The sequence below is a fragment of the Myotis daubentonii genome, chromosome 5, assembly GCF_963259705.1.
Source record: "Myotis daubentonii chromosome 5, mMyoDau2.1, whole genome shotgun sequence".
In the NCBI taxonomy this organism is placed as follows: domain Eukaryota; kingdom Metazoa; phylum Chordata; class Mammalia; order Chiroptera; family Vespertilionidae; genus Myotis; species Myotis daubentonii.
This window is the reverse complement of record NC_081844.1, coordinates 1367813-1383403: the sequence shown is the minus strand read 5'-3', so window position 1 is coordinate 1383403 and position 15591 is coordinate 1367813. Positions and strand designations below refer to the sequence as shown.

Genomic DNA, 15591 nt, shown 5'->3' with positions numbered 1-15591 from the left:
GGTTAGGGGCAATCAGGCAGGCAGGTAGAATGGTTAGGGGCAATCAGGCAGGCAGGTGAGTGGTTAGGGGCAATCAGGCAGGCAGGTAGAATGGTTAGGGGCAATCAGGCAGGCAGGTGAGTGGTTAGGGGCAATCAGGCAGGCAGGTAGAATGGTTAGGGGCAATCAGGCAGGCAGGTGAGTGGTTAGGGGCAATCAGGCAGGCAGGTGAGTGGTTAGGGGCAATCAGGCAGGCAAGTGAGTGGTTAGGGGCAATCAGGCAGGCAGGTAGAATGGTTAGGGGCAATCAGGCAGGCAGGCGAGTGGTTTGGGGTGATCAGGCAGGCAGACGAGTGGTTCATGGTGATCAGGGAGGCAGACGAGTGTTCATGGTGATCAGGCAGGCAGGCGAGTGGTTAGGAGCCAGTGGTCTCGGATTGTGAGAGGGATGTCCGACAAGCCTGCTGTCCCCTCGAGGTTCTATTGTGCACGCTAGCCTGTGTTGTTTGATTTCACAGCAGCGTCCGCTGAGTGACGTCCAGGTCAGGGGCTTCACCTGAGTGCCCCCGCCACACCCTCCATGGGCAGGCGATCCTTCCCCTGACCCATGCTGAGCAGCTGGGGCTCAGCTAAGTGAGACTCCCCAGCCCTGGCCATCACGGCTCCCACACCAGAGAGGTGTTCACAGTAGAATCCTCGGGACATGTCCTGGGACTGAGAGTTCCAGGGTGGTGGGTCCACGCCCAGAGGGGCCTCGGGGAGCCAGTGAGGTCTGGAAAGGAGAGCATCTGTCAGTCACACCTGGGAGAAGGTCATTGGCCAGAACTGGCCCGGCCACCAGCCACCGTAAGGGCAGGAGCCCGAGATAAACCAGCTCCTGAACAACGGAGCCCCTCTTGTTCCTTCTCTCCCTCTCCCTCTCCCTCCCCCCTCTCTCCCTTCCCCTACCCTCCCTCTCTCACGCTCACACCAGGCTCCCAGGGCTCTCACTCCCCACAATGGACTGATGACCCCCACCATCCTGATGCTGACCTGGACCCGGCCCCACAGGGAAGGGACGCTGTGGACTCTGGCTTTGCTCTCAGCTCGGCGGGAGCCCAGCTGCCGTCGCCCAGGGCTGGGGTGCGGGACATGGGGCCCACGTGGACCCTTGCGTGGGGCTGGACTCTGCACAGGCCGCTCTCTCTGGCTCTCCTCCCTGTTCACCCGGCAGTGCCGCCCCCTCTGGCCGCAGGTGTGGAGGGCCGTCCTGGCTGCTGGGGTGGGGCGTGTGTTTGGTGCCCGTGTCCCCCCGCAGGAAGGGAACACGCGCCCCCCCCCCCCCAGCAGACTCCCTCTCCCCCTGGGACTGGGCGCTGCCTGCCATCACCTCTCTGTGCAGCTTTCAGCCAGCAGCCGGCTGCGCCCAGCAGACACACCCACTGTCTACCGTGGCAGCTGATGCCGGTGGGCGTCCCCCCGGGTCCCCATGGGATGCGGGGGGCGGGGGGGCAGGCTGTTTCCCATCTGGGCTCCATGCTCCTGAAGAGGGGAACCTCCGCTCGGCCAGCAGGACTGCACAGGAGGCTGCACCCGATGCCGCGTGCTCATTCACTCTTCATCCCATTGGCCAATCACAGAAGGTGACCGGTGGCCCCTGCCTTCCTCTTCGTGCTTCTTTCTGAATATGCACCCAGGCCCCTCCCACTGGGGGACAGCGCCAGAGTGCAGGTCCCTGCAACCTCACCCACCGAGGCCGCGGGTAGGTCTAGCCTTGGAGCCCTCAAGTCTGTCCCCCAAATGACCAGGAGTTCTTTTCCATTGTTCACGGTCTCTCTCTACACAAACACCTTCAACGGACTCAGTGTTCTGGGTGAAGTGACAACTCCGTCCTGAGTGGCAGCCTGGACACTCTGGGCTCCCTCACTGACCCCCACTAGGAGCAGCCGGACCCCGAGTGTTGCCTCTTCCACCCAGACGCCTGGGGAGGCCCAGGAAGCAGGAGCAGGGCCCCAGCGCCTTCACGCGGGCACTCCGTCCCAGACAGCGGCCAGGGCCCCTCCCAGCAGGTCTGTGAGCGCCTGCCAGCTGCTGCAGCCTCAGGAGAGCAGACCAGCAGCACTGCACGCCCCCCCCCCCGCCCCTCCCCGCTGCACCCCCTCAGCCCAGGGAGCGCCTGCAACCATGGGGCTGAGTTCCAGTTCACAGAGGTTCTGCCTGGGAACTCAATGGGAACCAGCAACCAGCTGGAGGGAATGACAGCGAAAGGGCTCAGTGAGCCCTAGGTTCATGCTTAGGCAGGGGGTTAGGGTCAGGGTCAGAATGAGGCGGTGAGGGTGAGAGTGAGGGTGGGGCATCTCAGGGCGAGCCCTCAGAGGTGCCCGCAGACCCTCCCAGTGAGCAGGGCGATGCTGCAGCCAGGTCACCAGGAAGGAGGGTCGTGATGCGGAGAGGGGCGGGGGGGAGGAGGGGGGGACGGGGTAAGTGTGCGGGAGGAGCCTGGGCATCTCAGCACACCGGGAGCCCCACCAGGAAGTAGTCCGGGCTGCCCCCTGCCTGGGACGGGAATCCAACCCCAAAACTGTTACAAAGTGGGGGGCGGGGAGCGAGGGACACGGAGAGGAGGGAGGAGTGTAGCTGGGCTTCCTCTTCCATCCCCGCAGGCGCCGGGAAAGTTCTCGGGCAGCTCCCCGCGGGCCGGCGCCCGGGACCCCAGAGCTTCCATGAACTCAGTGATCCCTGGACCCCTGCGCCCCTGCGAGCTCCGTGCGCCCCTGCGAGCTCCGCGCGCCCGGGAGGAAGTGGCGGAGCGCCGGACGCCCCGACCCGCGGGAGCGGCGCCGCGTGGGTGATTCACGCCCTGGGCGGGGGCGGGGCCCGGAGCGGACGGACGCGCAGCTGCAGCCCCGCGGGCGGAGGGACAGGGCGGGGCCGGGGCGCCGACCCTTCTCCCGGGACTGGACAGAGGGACCCGGGAAGCAGCGCGGACCTGGAGCGACCGGCCGACCTGCCCCGGAAGGAGCCAGGCGCGTGCGCTCCGGGTGGAGGGACCCGTTACCCGGGCGCCCCAAGCCCAGGGCTCAGCCACGCGGAGGCGCCCGGGCGCTGCGCCGCCCCTCCTGGACGTGTTCGCCCAGTAACATGGGCGGCGGCGGCGCTGACCGCGTGGACGCTGCCCGCTCGCGGGGGGCAGACCCAGACGCGATGGAGAAGGTGCCTCCCGGGCTGCCCCGCCCGCCGAGCCCGCCGAGCCCCCGCCCCTAGAACGACCGTGGTCCTCGGCTGTGCCTCCCGCATGCATGTCCGCGCGGGGGCGCGGGGTTCAGGGGGGACCGGCCCGCATGGCGCTTGGGGGCGCTGCGTGTGGCCGGGGCCCCCAGCGGGAAGGGCGCGGGCCGTGCGCACGCTGGCCGGCCTCGGGGTGCTCGGCCTCCTCGCCTGCGCCCACCTGTCCTGGACCCACGGCAGCCAGGAGGCCCCGGAGGCTACCCCGGGACCCGAGCCCGGCGCCCAGCCGCACCTCATCTTCGTCCTGGCCGACGACCAGGGCTTCCGCGACGTGGGCTACCACGGCTCCGAGATCCGCACGCCCACGCTGGACCGGCTGGCGGCCGAGGGGGTGAAGCTGGAGAACTACTACGTGCAGCCCATCTGTACGCCCTCCCGCAGCCAGCTCCTCACCGGCAGGTAGGGTCCTGTCTCGGGGGAACCCTAGGCCTGTTGTCTGGGGAACCGAAATTGTGAACCCCGAAGCATTTGCTTAATGAAGATCCAGCTCCTGACTTAGGGGAGTCACCGGAAATGTGGGGAGCAGATGAATGAATGAATGAGTGAATGAATGAGTGAGTGAATGAATGAGTGAGTGAATGAATGAGTGAATGAATGGATGAGGTGTTGAGTGGCGGTGGGTATGAGTGACCCTGAGCCGGGGCACTGGTCTCGGGCTTTTTTGCACAGCTGGGAGCCTGCTGGCGGGACTTGGAAATGTTCGCGCCCCCCCCCCCCCCAGCCAGACAGCCCAGACTGGTCTCCCCACATCGCACATCTCCTCTGGCGCTGGGCATGCTCTGATGGAGTTCCCAGGTCACACTAGAACCCACGGTTGCAGTCGCTGGCAAGCAAGACATGCCCACCTGCTTCTGTGGCTCTTGGCTTGTTTCTAGAACTGACGACTCAGAGCCACAGGTCATCGCAGAGGGAGGGGCCCCGGAGAGCCAGGCTGTGTGACCTCTGGCCAGTGTCCCCACAGCTGTGCTTGGTCTCTGGGGAGACGGCCTCTCGTTGGGCTCTCACGAAGGCTGGGCATTGTCATCACGGCAGGTCTCAAAGCGTAGGAAACGCACTGTCAATCCTCAGTGGGGCCCTGGCCGGTGTGGCTCAGTGGCTAGAGCGCCGGCCTGTGGACTGAAAGGTCCCGGGTTCAATTCCAGTCAAGGGCACGGAGCTCAGTTGCAGGCTCCTCTCTGACCCGGGCCCTGGTCGGGTGCGTGCGGGAGGCAGCCAATCGATGTGTCTCTCACATCGATGTTTCGCTCTCTCTCCCTCTCTCTAAAAATCAGTGGGAAAATATCCTCGGGTGAGGATTCACAACAAAAAAGTCAATGCCGCTCCCCCTATGCCTGGGAATTTTCTGATCAGCTCTAAGTAAAATCCAGTTTGGAGGCCTAAGGACCATTGTTCAGTACGAGGGTGGCTGGTTTGAAAGCGGGATCCAGGGCCAGGCCAGCCCTGGCCGGCGCAGAAGGCAGCCTCGGGCTCCGTTCTGTGTGTCCCTGTGAGTTCAGCCCCAAGCAGCCCTCGCTTCGGCGAAGTTGTTCTTGGAATTGGATCCCCCCGGTGCCGCCAGTCTCCGCTGGAAAAATAAAGACTACGTTGTAGGAATCTTCGCCTTGCAGACACCGTTGCTTACGGCATGATTTCCACTGCTCAGCAAACCGTCAGAAGTTGGCGTCAGTGCCAAAGCAGAGGGAAAGCCTCCCGCTCCTGAGACAGAGAAAGGAGTCTCTGTGCCTCGGTCGATTCAAAGGGCAGAGTCAAGGGCATCGGATGTTTATGAAGGGGTTGGTGGGAAAACAGCGCGTCCATCGGGTGGCCTGGAGGTCAGCCGCTCTCGCTTGGTTTATGAGTAAAGTGTCCCAAAGACTCCGCGAGCCTCTCAGCTAATCTCGGAATTGACGCTGACAAGCCCGGCCGGCGTGGCTCAGCGGTTGGGCGTCAACCTAGGAACCAGGAGGTCAGGGTTCGATTCCCGGCCAGGGCACATGCCCGGGTTGTGGGCTCGATCCCCGGTAGGGGGTGGGCAGGGGGCAGCCGATCCATGATTCTCTCTCCTCATTGATGTTTCTGTCTCTCTCACCCTCTCCCTTCCTCTCTGAAAGCAATCCTATATAATAAAAGCCTAATACATAAATGAACTGAACAGCGGAATGACCAGTCGCTATGATGTGCACTGACCACCAGGGGGCAGATGCTCAACGCAGGCGCTGCCCCCAGCCCACAGGCTCCAGGCCAGCCAACGTGGGTGCCAGTGGGGGCCCCCTGATTGCCCTGCTGGTCACCCCACAGATTGGCCCTGATCGCCAGCCAGGCCTAGGGACCCTACCCATGCGTGAATTTCATGCACCAAACTCTAGTAAAAATATATTTTTTTAAAAAAAGAAAGAATTGACAGGGACGAGAGCCACGGTGCTTGAACAGCACGCGCTGGGCACCGTGGGCTCCCCTTCCATCGAGCACGCTCCTCAGGCTCCTGCCAGCAGCATGTGGCTCCTCCGCATCCTGCACTGAGGGCGGCGGGCTTTTCCTTCCCTTTGTTAATCCTCCCCCAAGGGCATTTCTCCACTGATTTTAGAGAGAGTGGGAGAGAGAGGGAGAGACAGACAGGAACACCGATGTGAGAGAGACACATTGACTGGCTGCCTCCTGCAGGAGCCCCGACCAGGGCCCAGCCTGGGGAGGAGCCTGCAACCGAGGTCCGTGCCCTTGACCAGAATCAAACCCCAGACCCCTCGGTCCGCAGGCCGACACTCTATCCACTGAGCCGCACTGGCCAGGGCAGGGTTTTCTTTTATGGTTATGGTGGCTTAATGGCAGGAGACAGAGGAAGTTGGGAACAAGTCCTGGAGTCGGAGGGGGCCTCCTGCCCTTTCCTTCAGGGGCACCTCCTGAGGAGACTTATCGGTGGGAATGTCTGTCCAGCGCGGCCAGCGGCGCTCCCACAGCGACCGGTGCTCCTGTCTGGATCGGACAGTTAGGTGCGTGGCACTTGCAGGTCCCTCTTTAAAAAAAAACAAAAAAAAACACAAAACAAAAACAAAACAAAAAAAAACAACCATATTTTTATTGACATCAGAGAGGAAGGGAGGGGGAGGGAGAGAGAGAAACATCAGTGAGGAGAGAGAATCATGGATCGGCTGCCTCCTGCATGCCCCCTACTGGGGATCGAGCCTGCCACCCGGGCCTGTGCCCTGACTGGGAATCGAACCGTGACCTCCTGGGCCGTAGGTCGATGCTCAGCCGCTGAGTCACGCCGGCCCCGCTGCAGTTTGCTCTTGACGAACCACTGGGACGTCCCGCGACGTCCCGCAGACGGGAGAGGGTGGCGCTGGAGCCGGGCTCGGGGCCCAGCCACGCGTGGATGCCGCGGAGCCCGGGGAAGCTGGCCATTCCCTCCCCGGGGACGTGCTGCGGATCCTGGATCCTCTAAATAAAAAACAAGCAACAGAAACCCACCTGGGCTGAGCTACTTTACAGGAGACACTAGGTTATGTGACACCGGAGAGGATTCCAGTCTCCTCACATTTATAAAGAAAGAGCGCCCGTGGTTGAAGCGGTTTCTGAAGCTGTTAACCCCTCCCTGACGTGTGCTGGGGTCACCATGTGGAGTCTCTCCCTCCTGCACAGACCTGGCAGCGTCCAGGCCCCCGAGTCAGTGGCATCGCCCCACCTGGCAGCAGGGGGCTGTCGCCTGCCCATGCGTCCTTGTCCTGGGCAGGTCCCTGCAAGGCACATGCCCAGGTTGCAGCTCGATCCCCAGTAGGGGGCATGCAGGAGGCAGCCGATCCATGATTCTCTCTCCTCATGGATGTTTCTCTCTCTCCCTCTCCCTTCCTCTCTGAAATCAATTAAAAAAAAAACATTTTAAAAAGATGGGGACCCAAGACTGGAGTCCCATTTCCCCCGGAGCCCTGATGAAAGCTGCTGGTATCCCCAAGTTTGGTTCCCTTTGTCTTTCTCCTACAGCAGTGATGGCGAACCTTTTGAGCTCGGCGTGTCAGCATTTTGAAAAACCCCAACTTAACTCTGGTGCCGTGTCACATAGAGACATTTTTTGATATTTGCAACCGTAGTAAAACAAAGGTGTATATTTTTGATATTTATTTTATATATTTAAATGCCATTTAACAAAGAAAAATCAACCCAAAAAATGAGTTCGTGTGTCACCTCTGACACGCGTGTCATAGGTTCGCCATCACTGGCCTACAGCCACCGCCCGGGATTTGCCGTGAGGCCCCGCGCTCTGCTTCTCCCTCTGACGGCATCAGGGCTTGTTGCCAGGCTCTTACCACCCTGGACGTTACCTGTCCCCGTGGCGCTGCGGCCCTGGGGTGTCTGACCGCTGCCCTCTCCCTCCTGGTTCCCAGCCCCTTAGCCTCCCTCAGACGGAGTCTCGTCACAGCCGCACCCGCAGCCAGCACACCCGTCCCCACGGACGGCCGCAGAAGGGAGAGAAACCCCGTCCGGCTCTGCCACCCTCTTTCCAGCACCCTGCTGTCTCCCCATCACACCTGCCCCGGAGGCAAAAGATTCGTATTATTTTGAAAGATATTTGTGAAATAATTTAGCAGATGTCATTGCATGGAGGCTGTGAGAGGGTAGGAAGGTTACATGTGTCGGTCACGGTCACACAGCGTCCCAGGGGCACAGCCTGTCTGACCCTGACGTGTGTGGCGTCAACAGCCTCTCGTCTGCCCCGCTCTGCCCGCCCCGAGGGGGGCGTGGGGGCACCGGGTGCAGGTCGGGCTGCCTCCTCTCTCTCCGGGGGGAAGGTGCTTGGCACTGACCGCCCCCTTGGCATGATGCTCCCCTCTGTGTCTCATAACCTGGCCCCCTGCCCAGATGCCCGCCATCGTCAAGACTCAGCTCAAATGCCGCCTCCCTGCACAGCTCCCCACGCTCCTGAGCCAGACTGCTGTCCCGCGGGACCTTCCAGGGCCTCCCTGTGACGGTTGCCCCGTTAGGATGGCTTTCCAGCTCCTCCAGCTGCGCCTGGGCCTCCGCCTGCGGACCTCCCCCGTGGGAGCTGGTCTGAGCGGGCGGACGGCCGGTGAGCAGGGAGGATGCCTGGAGGGGTGAGCGCGGTTCTGGTCCCTCTGGCCAGCATGGGGCAGAGTCCATGCTGAGGACGGGGGCCTTGCCCATGACCCGGGAGGCCTGGCAGGGGCAGGGACTGGGCACCCCATCTTTCCGAGTCTCTCCAGCAGCAGGACTGACTGCAGTTCATCCCACGGCCTCCGGGGGCGACCTCGGTGAAAACAGTCTGAAAACGCAAGTTTCATGTCGTTTTGAAGTAAAACTTTCCTGAAACGTGGAGCTGCACCTCCGTAACGTTCACCATTTGCACCCGGGAGAGCTGACTGCTGGCGCCTTCTGTGGGTGCGGCCTGGCCTCCGTTCAGTCTCAGCCAGCAAGTCGGGGTGACGACTGAGCCCACACGCTTCGGGGTGAATGCATTTCCCCAGGGTTCCCGGCCTGGAGCTGCCCAGGGCAGTGACCAGGGTCCAGCGGGACCCCCTCCCTCCACCCTAACTCACCCCGGGAGGCGGTTAGAGGACCAGAGCCTTTTCCCCGTTAGAAACGGTGGAAATGGGATTCATCCGTTCCAGGCCCTGGGACGCTTCCCCCTTTAAATCGTTCTTATAGACGGCGCCTGTCCGATGTACTGTGTAATCCGCAAACACTTTAAAAGCAAAAAGGGCATGAAATGGAAATTTAACAAAACGGAGAGGAAATGTACAGGAAGCGATGAAAATGGAATCACCGTCATAAGCAGCAACCAAAGCAAAAAGAGACAAACAAACAAAAAACAGATGAACATATTCACCGCCCAGCACCCTGAAGTGCTAACAGCAGTGAGCGGGCTCATGCTCGCGCCTCAAGACGTGAAGAAAAAGAGGGTGTTATAGGATGTATTTTGTTTCGTCCACAAAGAGCAGAGAGAACCGTGACCTGTGGGGGTGATGACAGGAGAGGACTAGCAGACAGGGCTCTGGGGGAGCAGGCAGGTCCCTGAACCCCAGGGTCACAGGCTCCGGTCCGGCCTGTCCCCGGGATCCCCGTGACCAAGGGGGGGGCGGTGCTTGCTGCAGCTCAGCCGACCTGTCTGCACCCCGAGCTGCACTTACGTTTCTTAGACCGCAGCTCCCTTTCCGTGCACGGGGTTCTGTGGCCTCTTGAGGGCTGTTCCGAATGAGAGGCGTTGCTAGTCATTGCGGGCGCCCAGCGGACACTCTGCAGACCTCGCATCGAGGCCCCTCCCGCACTCCGGGCCTTAGCTCTGAGCACAGGCGTCAGCAGGCCAGGCTCCAGGGCCAACGCTCTTTCTTTGTTTCTCTCTTTCTTCCTTCCTTTGTTGTTGTTGTTGTTGTTCATCCTCACCTGAGGATATTTTCCCATTGATTTTTAGAGAGAGTGGAAGGGAGACGGGAGAGACAGAAACATCCATGTGCGAGAGACACATCGATTGGTTGCCTCCTGCATGCACCCGGGCCTGGGGCCAGAGCAGGGGATCGAACCTGCAACTAAGACATGTGCCCTTGACTGGAATCGAACCCGGGACCCTGCAGTCCACAGGCGGACGCGCTATCCACTGAGCTGAACCGGCCAGGGCGGGTCTGTATCTGACACGGATACCAGCTTCCTGAGAGTGATGCCCTCGCCTCGGGTCTCTGCCCGGTTTCACATGAGCCTCCTCAGTGGGTGCCAGGCCAGCCTAAGGGACAGGCTCCCCAGGCCAGGCCAGCTCCGCGCTGTTTCCCAGCCTCTGCCGCCCTCTAGGGACCGCTCTCGGCACCGCCTCGCCAGGGTCGCCGGAGCTGAATGAAACCGGGTGACTGGGTTCCCAGCTGTAAGAACGAGACTGGACACAAGGGGTCCGGCCGCCGGTCACTCCTGGAGCCAGTTCAGCAGAGACAGGGCTGCATCCCACGTGAGTGTTAATCCCAGTCCTGCCGGCAGCGGGGGAGCAGGCGGGCACCTGGAAGTTCTGCCCTGACGCCCTCCCAGCTGGCTGGTCACACACACACACACACACACACACACACACACACACACACACACAGGAGAGACGGCCACGTGCAGCTGCGAGTGTAACAGGGAAAAGGAAGGGAGGGTCCGGCCTCCAGGAGCTCAGAGTCCCTAACAAGGAGGCTGATCCGTGATGTGACACACACTCAGCCCGTGCCTGGGCCTGGAGGGTATCAGGGTCCTGAGAGAAACGCCCGGAGGGGGTCAGGGTCCTGAGAGAACCTCCCGGAGGGGGTCAGGGTCCTGAGAGAACCCCCCGGAGGGGTCAGGGTCCTGAGAGAACCTCCCGGAGGGGGTCAGGGTCCTGAGAGAACCCCCCGGAGGGGTCAGGGTCCGGCACAGCCACCAAATCAAAGCCTGTCCTGCCCCGCCCGTGGTCTGTTCTCAAAGGCACTTCTCTCCTGGGTCATGGACCCGTCGAGGCATCGGATCTTTTACAGCCTCGTTTCACCCCCAGGCTCCCAGGGTCTGTAAGACGGCGTCTCACCTGTAGCTGGGGAGGGGGTGATAGTGAGCCGGCTGTGGCTCCATTCTCATCACGGGCCCGTCCCCACTGTCACCCTGACCGGGAATGGAACCCCCAACCTTCTGGTCGTGGGGGGACGCTCCAACCACTGAGCCACCCGGCCAGGGCAGAATCCGTGGCTTTTAAAATGTCGTGAACTCCTCGGTGCATCTTGACCCAAACTGAAAATTCGTACGTTTCTGTGATAATGACCATTCTCGGGGGGGAAAGTAACCCGTGGCAGAATCTCCACGGAACGACCAACGCCAGGCCCTCAGCGTGCCTTAACCCCAACGCAGGAAGGGTGAGCACCATTCACCTCCCTGCTCTGTGAGGGAAGCAGGCGCTGTGGGCAGCGGGAAGGGACGCGCTCCCCGCTGTTTGGGGGACATTAAACCCCCGCTCTCGGGCTTGTGAATTAGCTGTTCCCCGTGTCTTACCCCTTCCTGATCACTGGCCACGGCACCTACTCCAACATCACTTCCCACAAGATGCCCCTGAAACGCATGGAATATTGAATGTCAACAGCAGTTGAAACTTTAAAAAGCTAGGAACAGAAAATGGTTTTTCAACAATAACGTGAGTCAGAGACCTTCTGGTTCCCTTGGCCGACCTCACAGCTGGAGGCCTGATCGCAGAGCATTTCTGACAGTCGAGTAGAAGACCTTTGTGTAATTTTTTCACGTGTTCCGTGCTGCAGAATTAGCTTGAAATAAGTTATTTCAGGAAATGATTTAGGAGCAAATGTGAGGTCCTTGGATGAAAAGCAATAATGATAATAATAAGACTCTGAAATTTAGATCTTTTCCTTTATCGTGTTCATTTTCTGTGTCATATAATTCATTGAAAGAGTAAAGATTATTCAAATAAATTCTTCTACAAGAATGTTAAAAACACTTTGAGATGCGCGGTGAAAACTTAGTTTAAAAAGTACTAATTTAGCCCTGACCGGTTTTGGCTCAGTGAATGGAGCGTCGGCCTGCGGACTGAAGGGTCCCAGGTTCGATTCCGGTCAAGAACATGTGCCTTGGTTGCGGGAACATGCCCAGTAGGGCATGTGCAGGAGGCAGCTGAATCGATGTTTCTCTCTCATCGATGTTTCTAACTCTCTGTCCCTCTCCCTTTCTGTAGAAGGATCAATGGAATATATTTTTTTTTTTAAAAAGTATTAATTTAGGCCCGGCCGGTGTGACTCAGTCATTGAGCTTATACCTATGAGCCAGGAGGTCACAGTTCGATTCCCGGTCAGGGCACGTGCCCGGGTTGTGGGCTCCATCCCCAGTGTGGGGCGAGCAGGAGGCAGCCGATCCATGATCCCCTCTCATCGTTGATGTTTCTCTCTCTCTCTCCCTCTCCCTTCCTCTCTCTCTAATTTAGCCAAATGCACTTTGAACGGTAACATGCAGCTCCCTGGGTGGGACCCGAGATCCCCGCAGGCGTGGGGAGGTGGTCCTGTTTTTGGGGGGTGCGGGGCTTCTCTTCGGAAACCTTCCCAGGGCTCATGTGTTCAGTGGGATCTCTGCTCTGCACTGACAGCTCTCTGCTCTCCGCCAGGTATCAGATCCACACGGGCCTGCAGCACTCGGTCATCAGGCCCGCGCAGCCCAACTGCCTGCCGCTGGGCCACGCCACGCTGCCGCAGAAGCTGAGGGAGGCGGGCTACGCCACGCACATGGTGGGCAAGTGGCACCTGGGCTTCTACCGGCGCGAGTGCATGCCCACCCACAGGGGCTTTGACACCTTCTTCGGGTCCCTCCTGGGCAGCGGGGACTACTACACCCACTACAAGTGCGACGGCCCCGGGGCGTGCGGCTACGACCTGTACGAGAACGACCACGCCGCCTGGGACCACGACGACGGCGTGTACTCCACGCACATGTACACGCGCAGGGTGCAGCAGATCCTGGCGGCCCACGACCCCGGGAAGCCTCTGTTTCTCTACGTTGCCTACCAGGCCGTCCACTCGCCGCTGCAGGCGCCCGGCAGGTACTTCAGGCACTACCGGTCCATCGCCAACACGCACCGGCGCCGGTACGCGGCCATGCTCTCCTGCCTGGACGAGGCTGTGGGCAACGTGACCCTGGCCCTGCGGGCGCACGGCCTCTACAACAACAGCATCCTCATCTACTCCTCTGACAACGGCGGCCAGCCCTCCGCCGGGGGCAGCAATTGGCCCCTCAGGGGCAGCAAGGGCACCTACTGGGAAGGGGGCATCCGGGCCGTGGGGTTCGTGCACAGCCCCCTCCTGAGGCAGCGGGGCACGGTGTGCAGGGAGCTGGTGCACATCACCGACTGGTACCCCACGCTGGTGGCGCTGGCCGAGGGGCACATCGAGGAGGACGCTCGCCTGGACGGCTACGACGTCTGGGAGGCCATCAGCGAGGGCCTGCGCTCGCCCCGTGTGGACATCTTGCACAACATCGACCCCATCTACACCAAGGCCAAGCACGGCTCCTGGGCGGCGGGCTACGGCATCTGGAACACGGCCGTCCAGTCGGCCATCCGCGTGCAGCACTGGAAGCTGCTCACGGGGAACCCCGGGTACAGTGACTGGGTGCCCCCTCAGGCCTTCAGCAACCTGGGCCCCAACCGCTGGCACAGTGAGCGGGTCACCTTGGCGACGGGCCAGAGCGTGTGGCTTTTCAACATCACGGCCGACCCCTACGAGAGGGTGGACCTCTCGGGCAGGTACCCCGGCGTCGTGAGGCAGCTGCTCCGCCGACTGTCACAGTTTAACAGGACAGCGGTGCCCGTCAGGTATCCCCCCAGGGACCCCAGGAGCAACCCTCAGCTCAATGGGGGCGTCTGGGGGCCCTGGTACATAGAGGAAAGCAAGAAGAAGAAGAAGCCACGCAAAAATAAGGCTGAGGGGAAGCAGAAGAGAAGGAAGACGAAGAAGAGGCCACAGGAGGCAGGCTCGGGTCCCCAGAGCCGACCAGGTGCCCCTTGGGGGTGACAGACCTGTTTGCTATTCAGAAAGCAAAAGTGGTTTCATTCTTCCCATCACAGGCCACGGGGGCCACCTGGACACCCCCTGGGGCCCTTCTGCTGGGTGCTCGAGGTGCTGCTTCTGGAGACACCCTTAGGGGACACGGGGATGTCCACCTCCCCCGCTCCTTGAAAGGCAGTCGTGGCCTTATGAGCTCCCCCGCTGTGCTTCAGCCGGTGGCCAACACTGTGCTTTCCGTTCTAACGGGATGCTGACCTGCCGCAGCGCCTGCTCCTCCGACGGAGGGACCAGGCGCCTGGTTAAAACTGCCTTTGAGAAGGACAGCCAAAGGCTGGTCCACCTCCCAGGCTTCGAGAAATAGATTTGTTGCTGTTGTTAATCCTCACCCCAGGATATTTTTCCATTGATTTTTAGAGAAGGTGGACGGGAGGGGGAGAGACGGGGAGAGACAGAGAGAGGAACATCGATGTGAGAGAGATATATCGACTGGTTGCCTTCTGCATGCAAGCCTACAACCGAGGTACATGCGTGCCCTTGACCGGAATCGAACCCAGGACCCTTCAGTCCTTGGGCTAATGCTCTATCCACTGAGCCAAACCGGCCAAGGTGAGAAATATATTTTCTGAGTGAGTTTTTGTATGTCTGTCTCGGGGCACTAGGGTTTGTGAATTAGCTCCTTCCCGAGTCCTTCCCTTTCCCGGAAAACCAGCTGCCTTCCTCCGGTGGAGCCGCGCCTCTCAGCACGTGTAGGGGGCAGCCACCAAGCACATATGAGCAGCTGGTGTCACTGTGTGCTCAGCACTTTCCTGGAGGACGGTCCAGCACAGCCCGTCATGTATGTTTACAGAAAAAACACTTTTGTTTCCATAAAGTACTATGCAAATGACTTCTAATTATTTATTTTATTTTCGCCACACCATTAGAAGAATTTTATTGCATATTTTCAAGATTACCAAGCACTGTGATACTATAAATTACTGTAACATGGTGGGAATTCAGAGAATATGAAAAGGAAATGATGCAGGAAAATGATAATCATCATTGTTCAGCCATCATTTTGAATGTACTAAGATGGATATATTTCTTACAAATTACTGGGAAATTCCGTGTTTGTACAGAGCTAGAGAGACACCTTTATTGTTTCTGTCACAAACACCTTATTTATGTATCTTCATTATTAAAATGGTTTATTTATGGCACTCGCAAGTTCAGTGTGGCTTTCCTGCTTCAACTTTGAGATAATATATTATTCATCTTCACAAACAAAAATCTCTACTAGTCGGCAATAGAAGGTGTGATTCGCTAACAACACGGTAAAAAATACAGAGTTTACAAATGGATGTTTCCACGTGAGGACCCCCTGCCTGCGGCACGGAGGCCACGGAAAAGTCACGTGTCAGCAGTGTGACTTGTGGTTTGCACCAACAATAGAGCACAATAAAAAGCAGGCAGGCTGTCGGTGCCTGCGGTCAGTGAGAGCACCTGGTGGGCCTGCCACTCCCTCTCCTCACCGACAGCCCCACCCACCTGCTCCCACACCCTCTCCTCATTGTCATCCACCTGCTCCCACACCCTCTCCTCATTGTCACCCACCTGCTCCCACACCCTCTCCTCATTGTCATCCACCAGCTCCCACACCCTCTCCTCATTGTCATCCACCTGCTCCCACACCCTCTCCTCACTGTCAGCCCCACCCACCAGCTCCCACACCCTCTCCTCATTGTCACCCACCTGCTCCCACACCCTCTCCTCATTGTCATCCACCAGCTCCCACACCCTCTCCTCATTGTCATCCACCTGCTCCCACACCCTCTCCTGTCAGCCACACCCACCAGCTCCCACTCCCTCTCCTCATTGTCACCCACCTGTTCCC

General features: G+C 59.7%; 1 protein-coding gene across 1 annotated transcript; it reads left to right on the top strand.

Annotated features, from left to right (window-relative positions):
• The first annotated feature begins 2880 nt into the window (after positions 1 to 2880).
• Positions 2881 to 14924, top strand: ARSJ (arylsulfatase family member J). The gene is made up of 2 exons (XM_059695503.1): positions 2881 to 3645; positions 12323 to 14924. Exons 1-2 carry the CDS (start codon positions 3254 to 3256, stop codon positions 13722 to 13724), a joined length of 1794 nt encoding a protein of 597 aa, XP_059551486.1. The 5' UTR covers positions 2881 to 3253; the 3' UTR covers positions 13725 to 14924.
• Positions 14925 to 15591: the final 667 nt, after the last annotated feature.

What these genes read in the sequence shown, in the direction of transcription:
- ARSJ (XM_059695503.1), top strand. Translation starts at nt 3,254, where the DNA reads ATGCATGTCCGCGCGGGGGCGCGGGGTTCAGGGGGGACCGGCCCGCAT. An exon ending in AGCCAGCTCCTCACCGGCAG is followed by an intron (nt 3,646 to 12,322) that starts GTAGGGTCCTGT and finishes GCTCTCCGCCAG; the next exon opens with GTATCAGATCCACACGGGCC.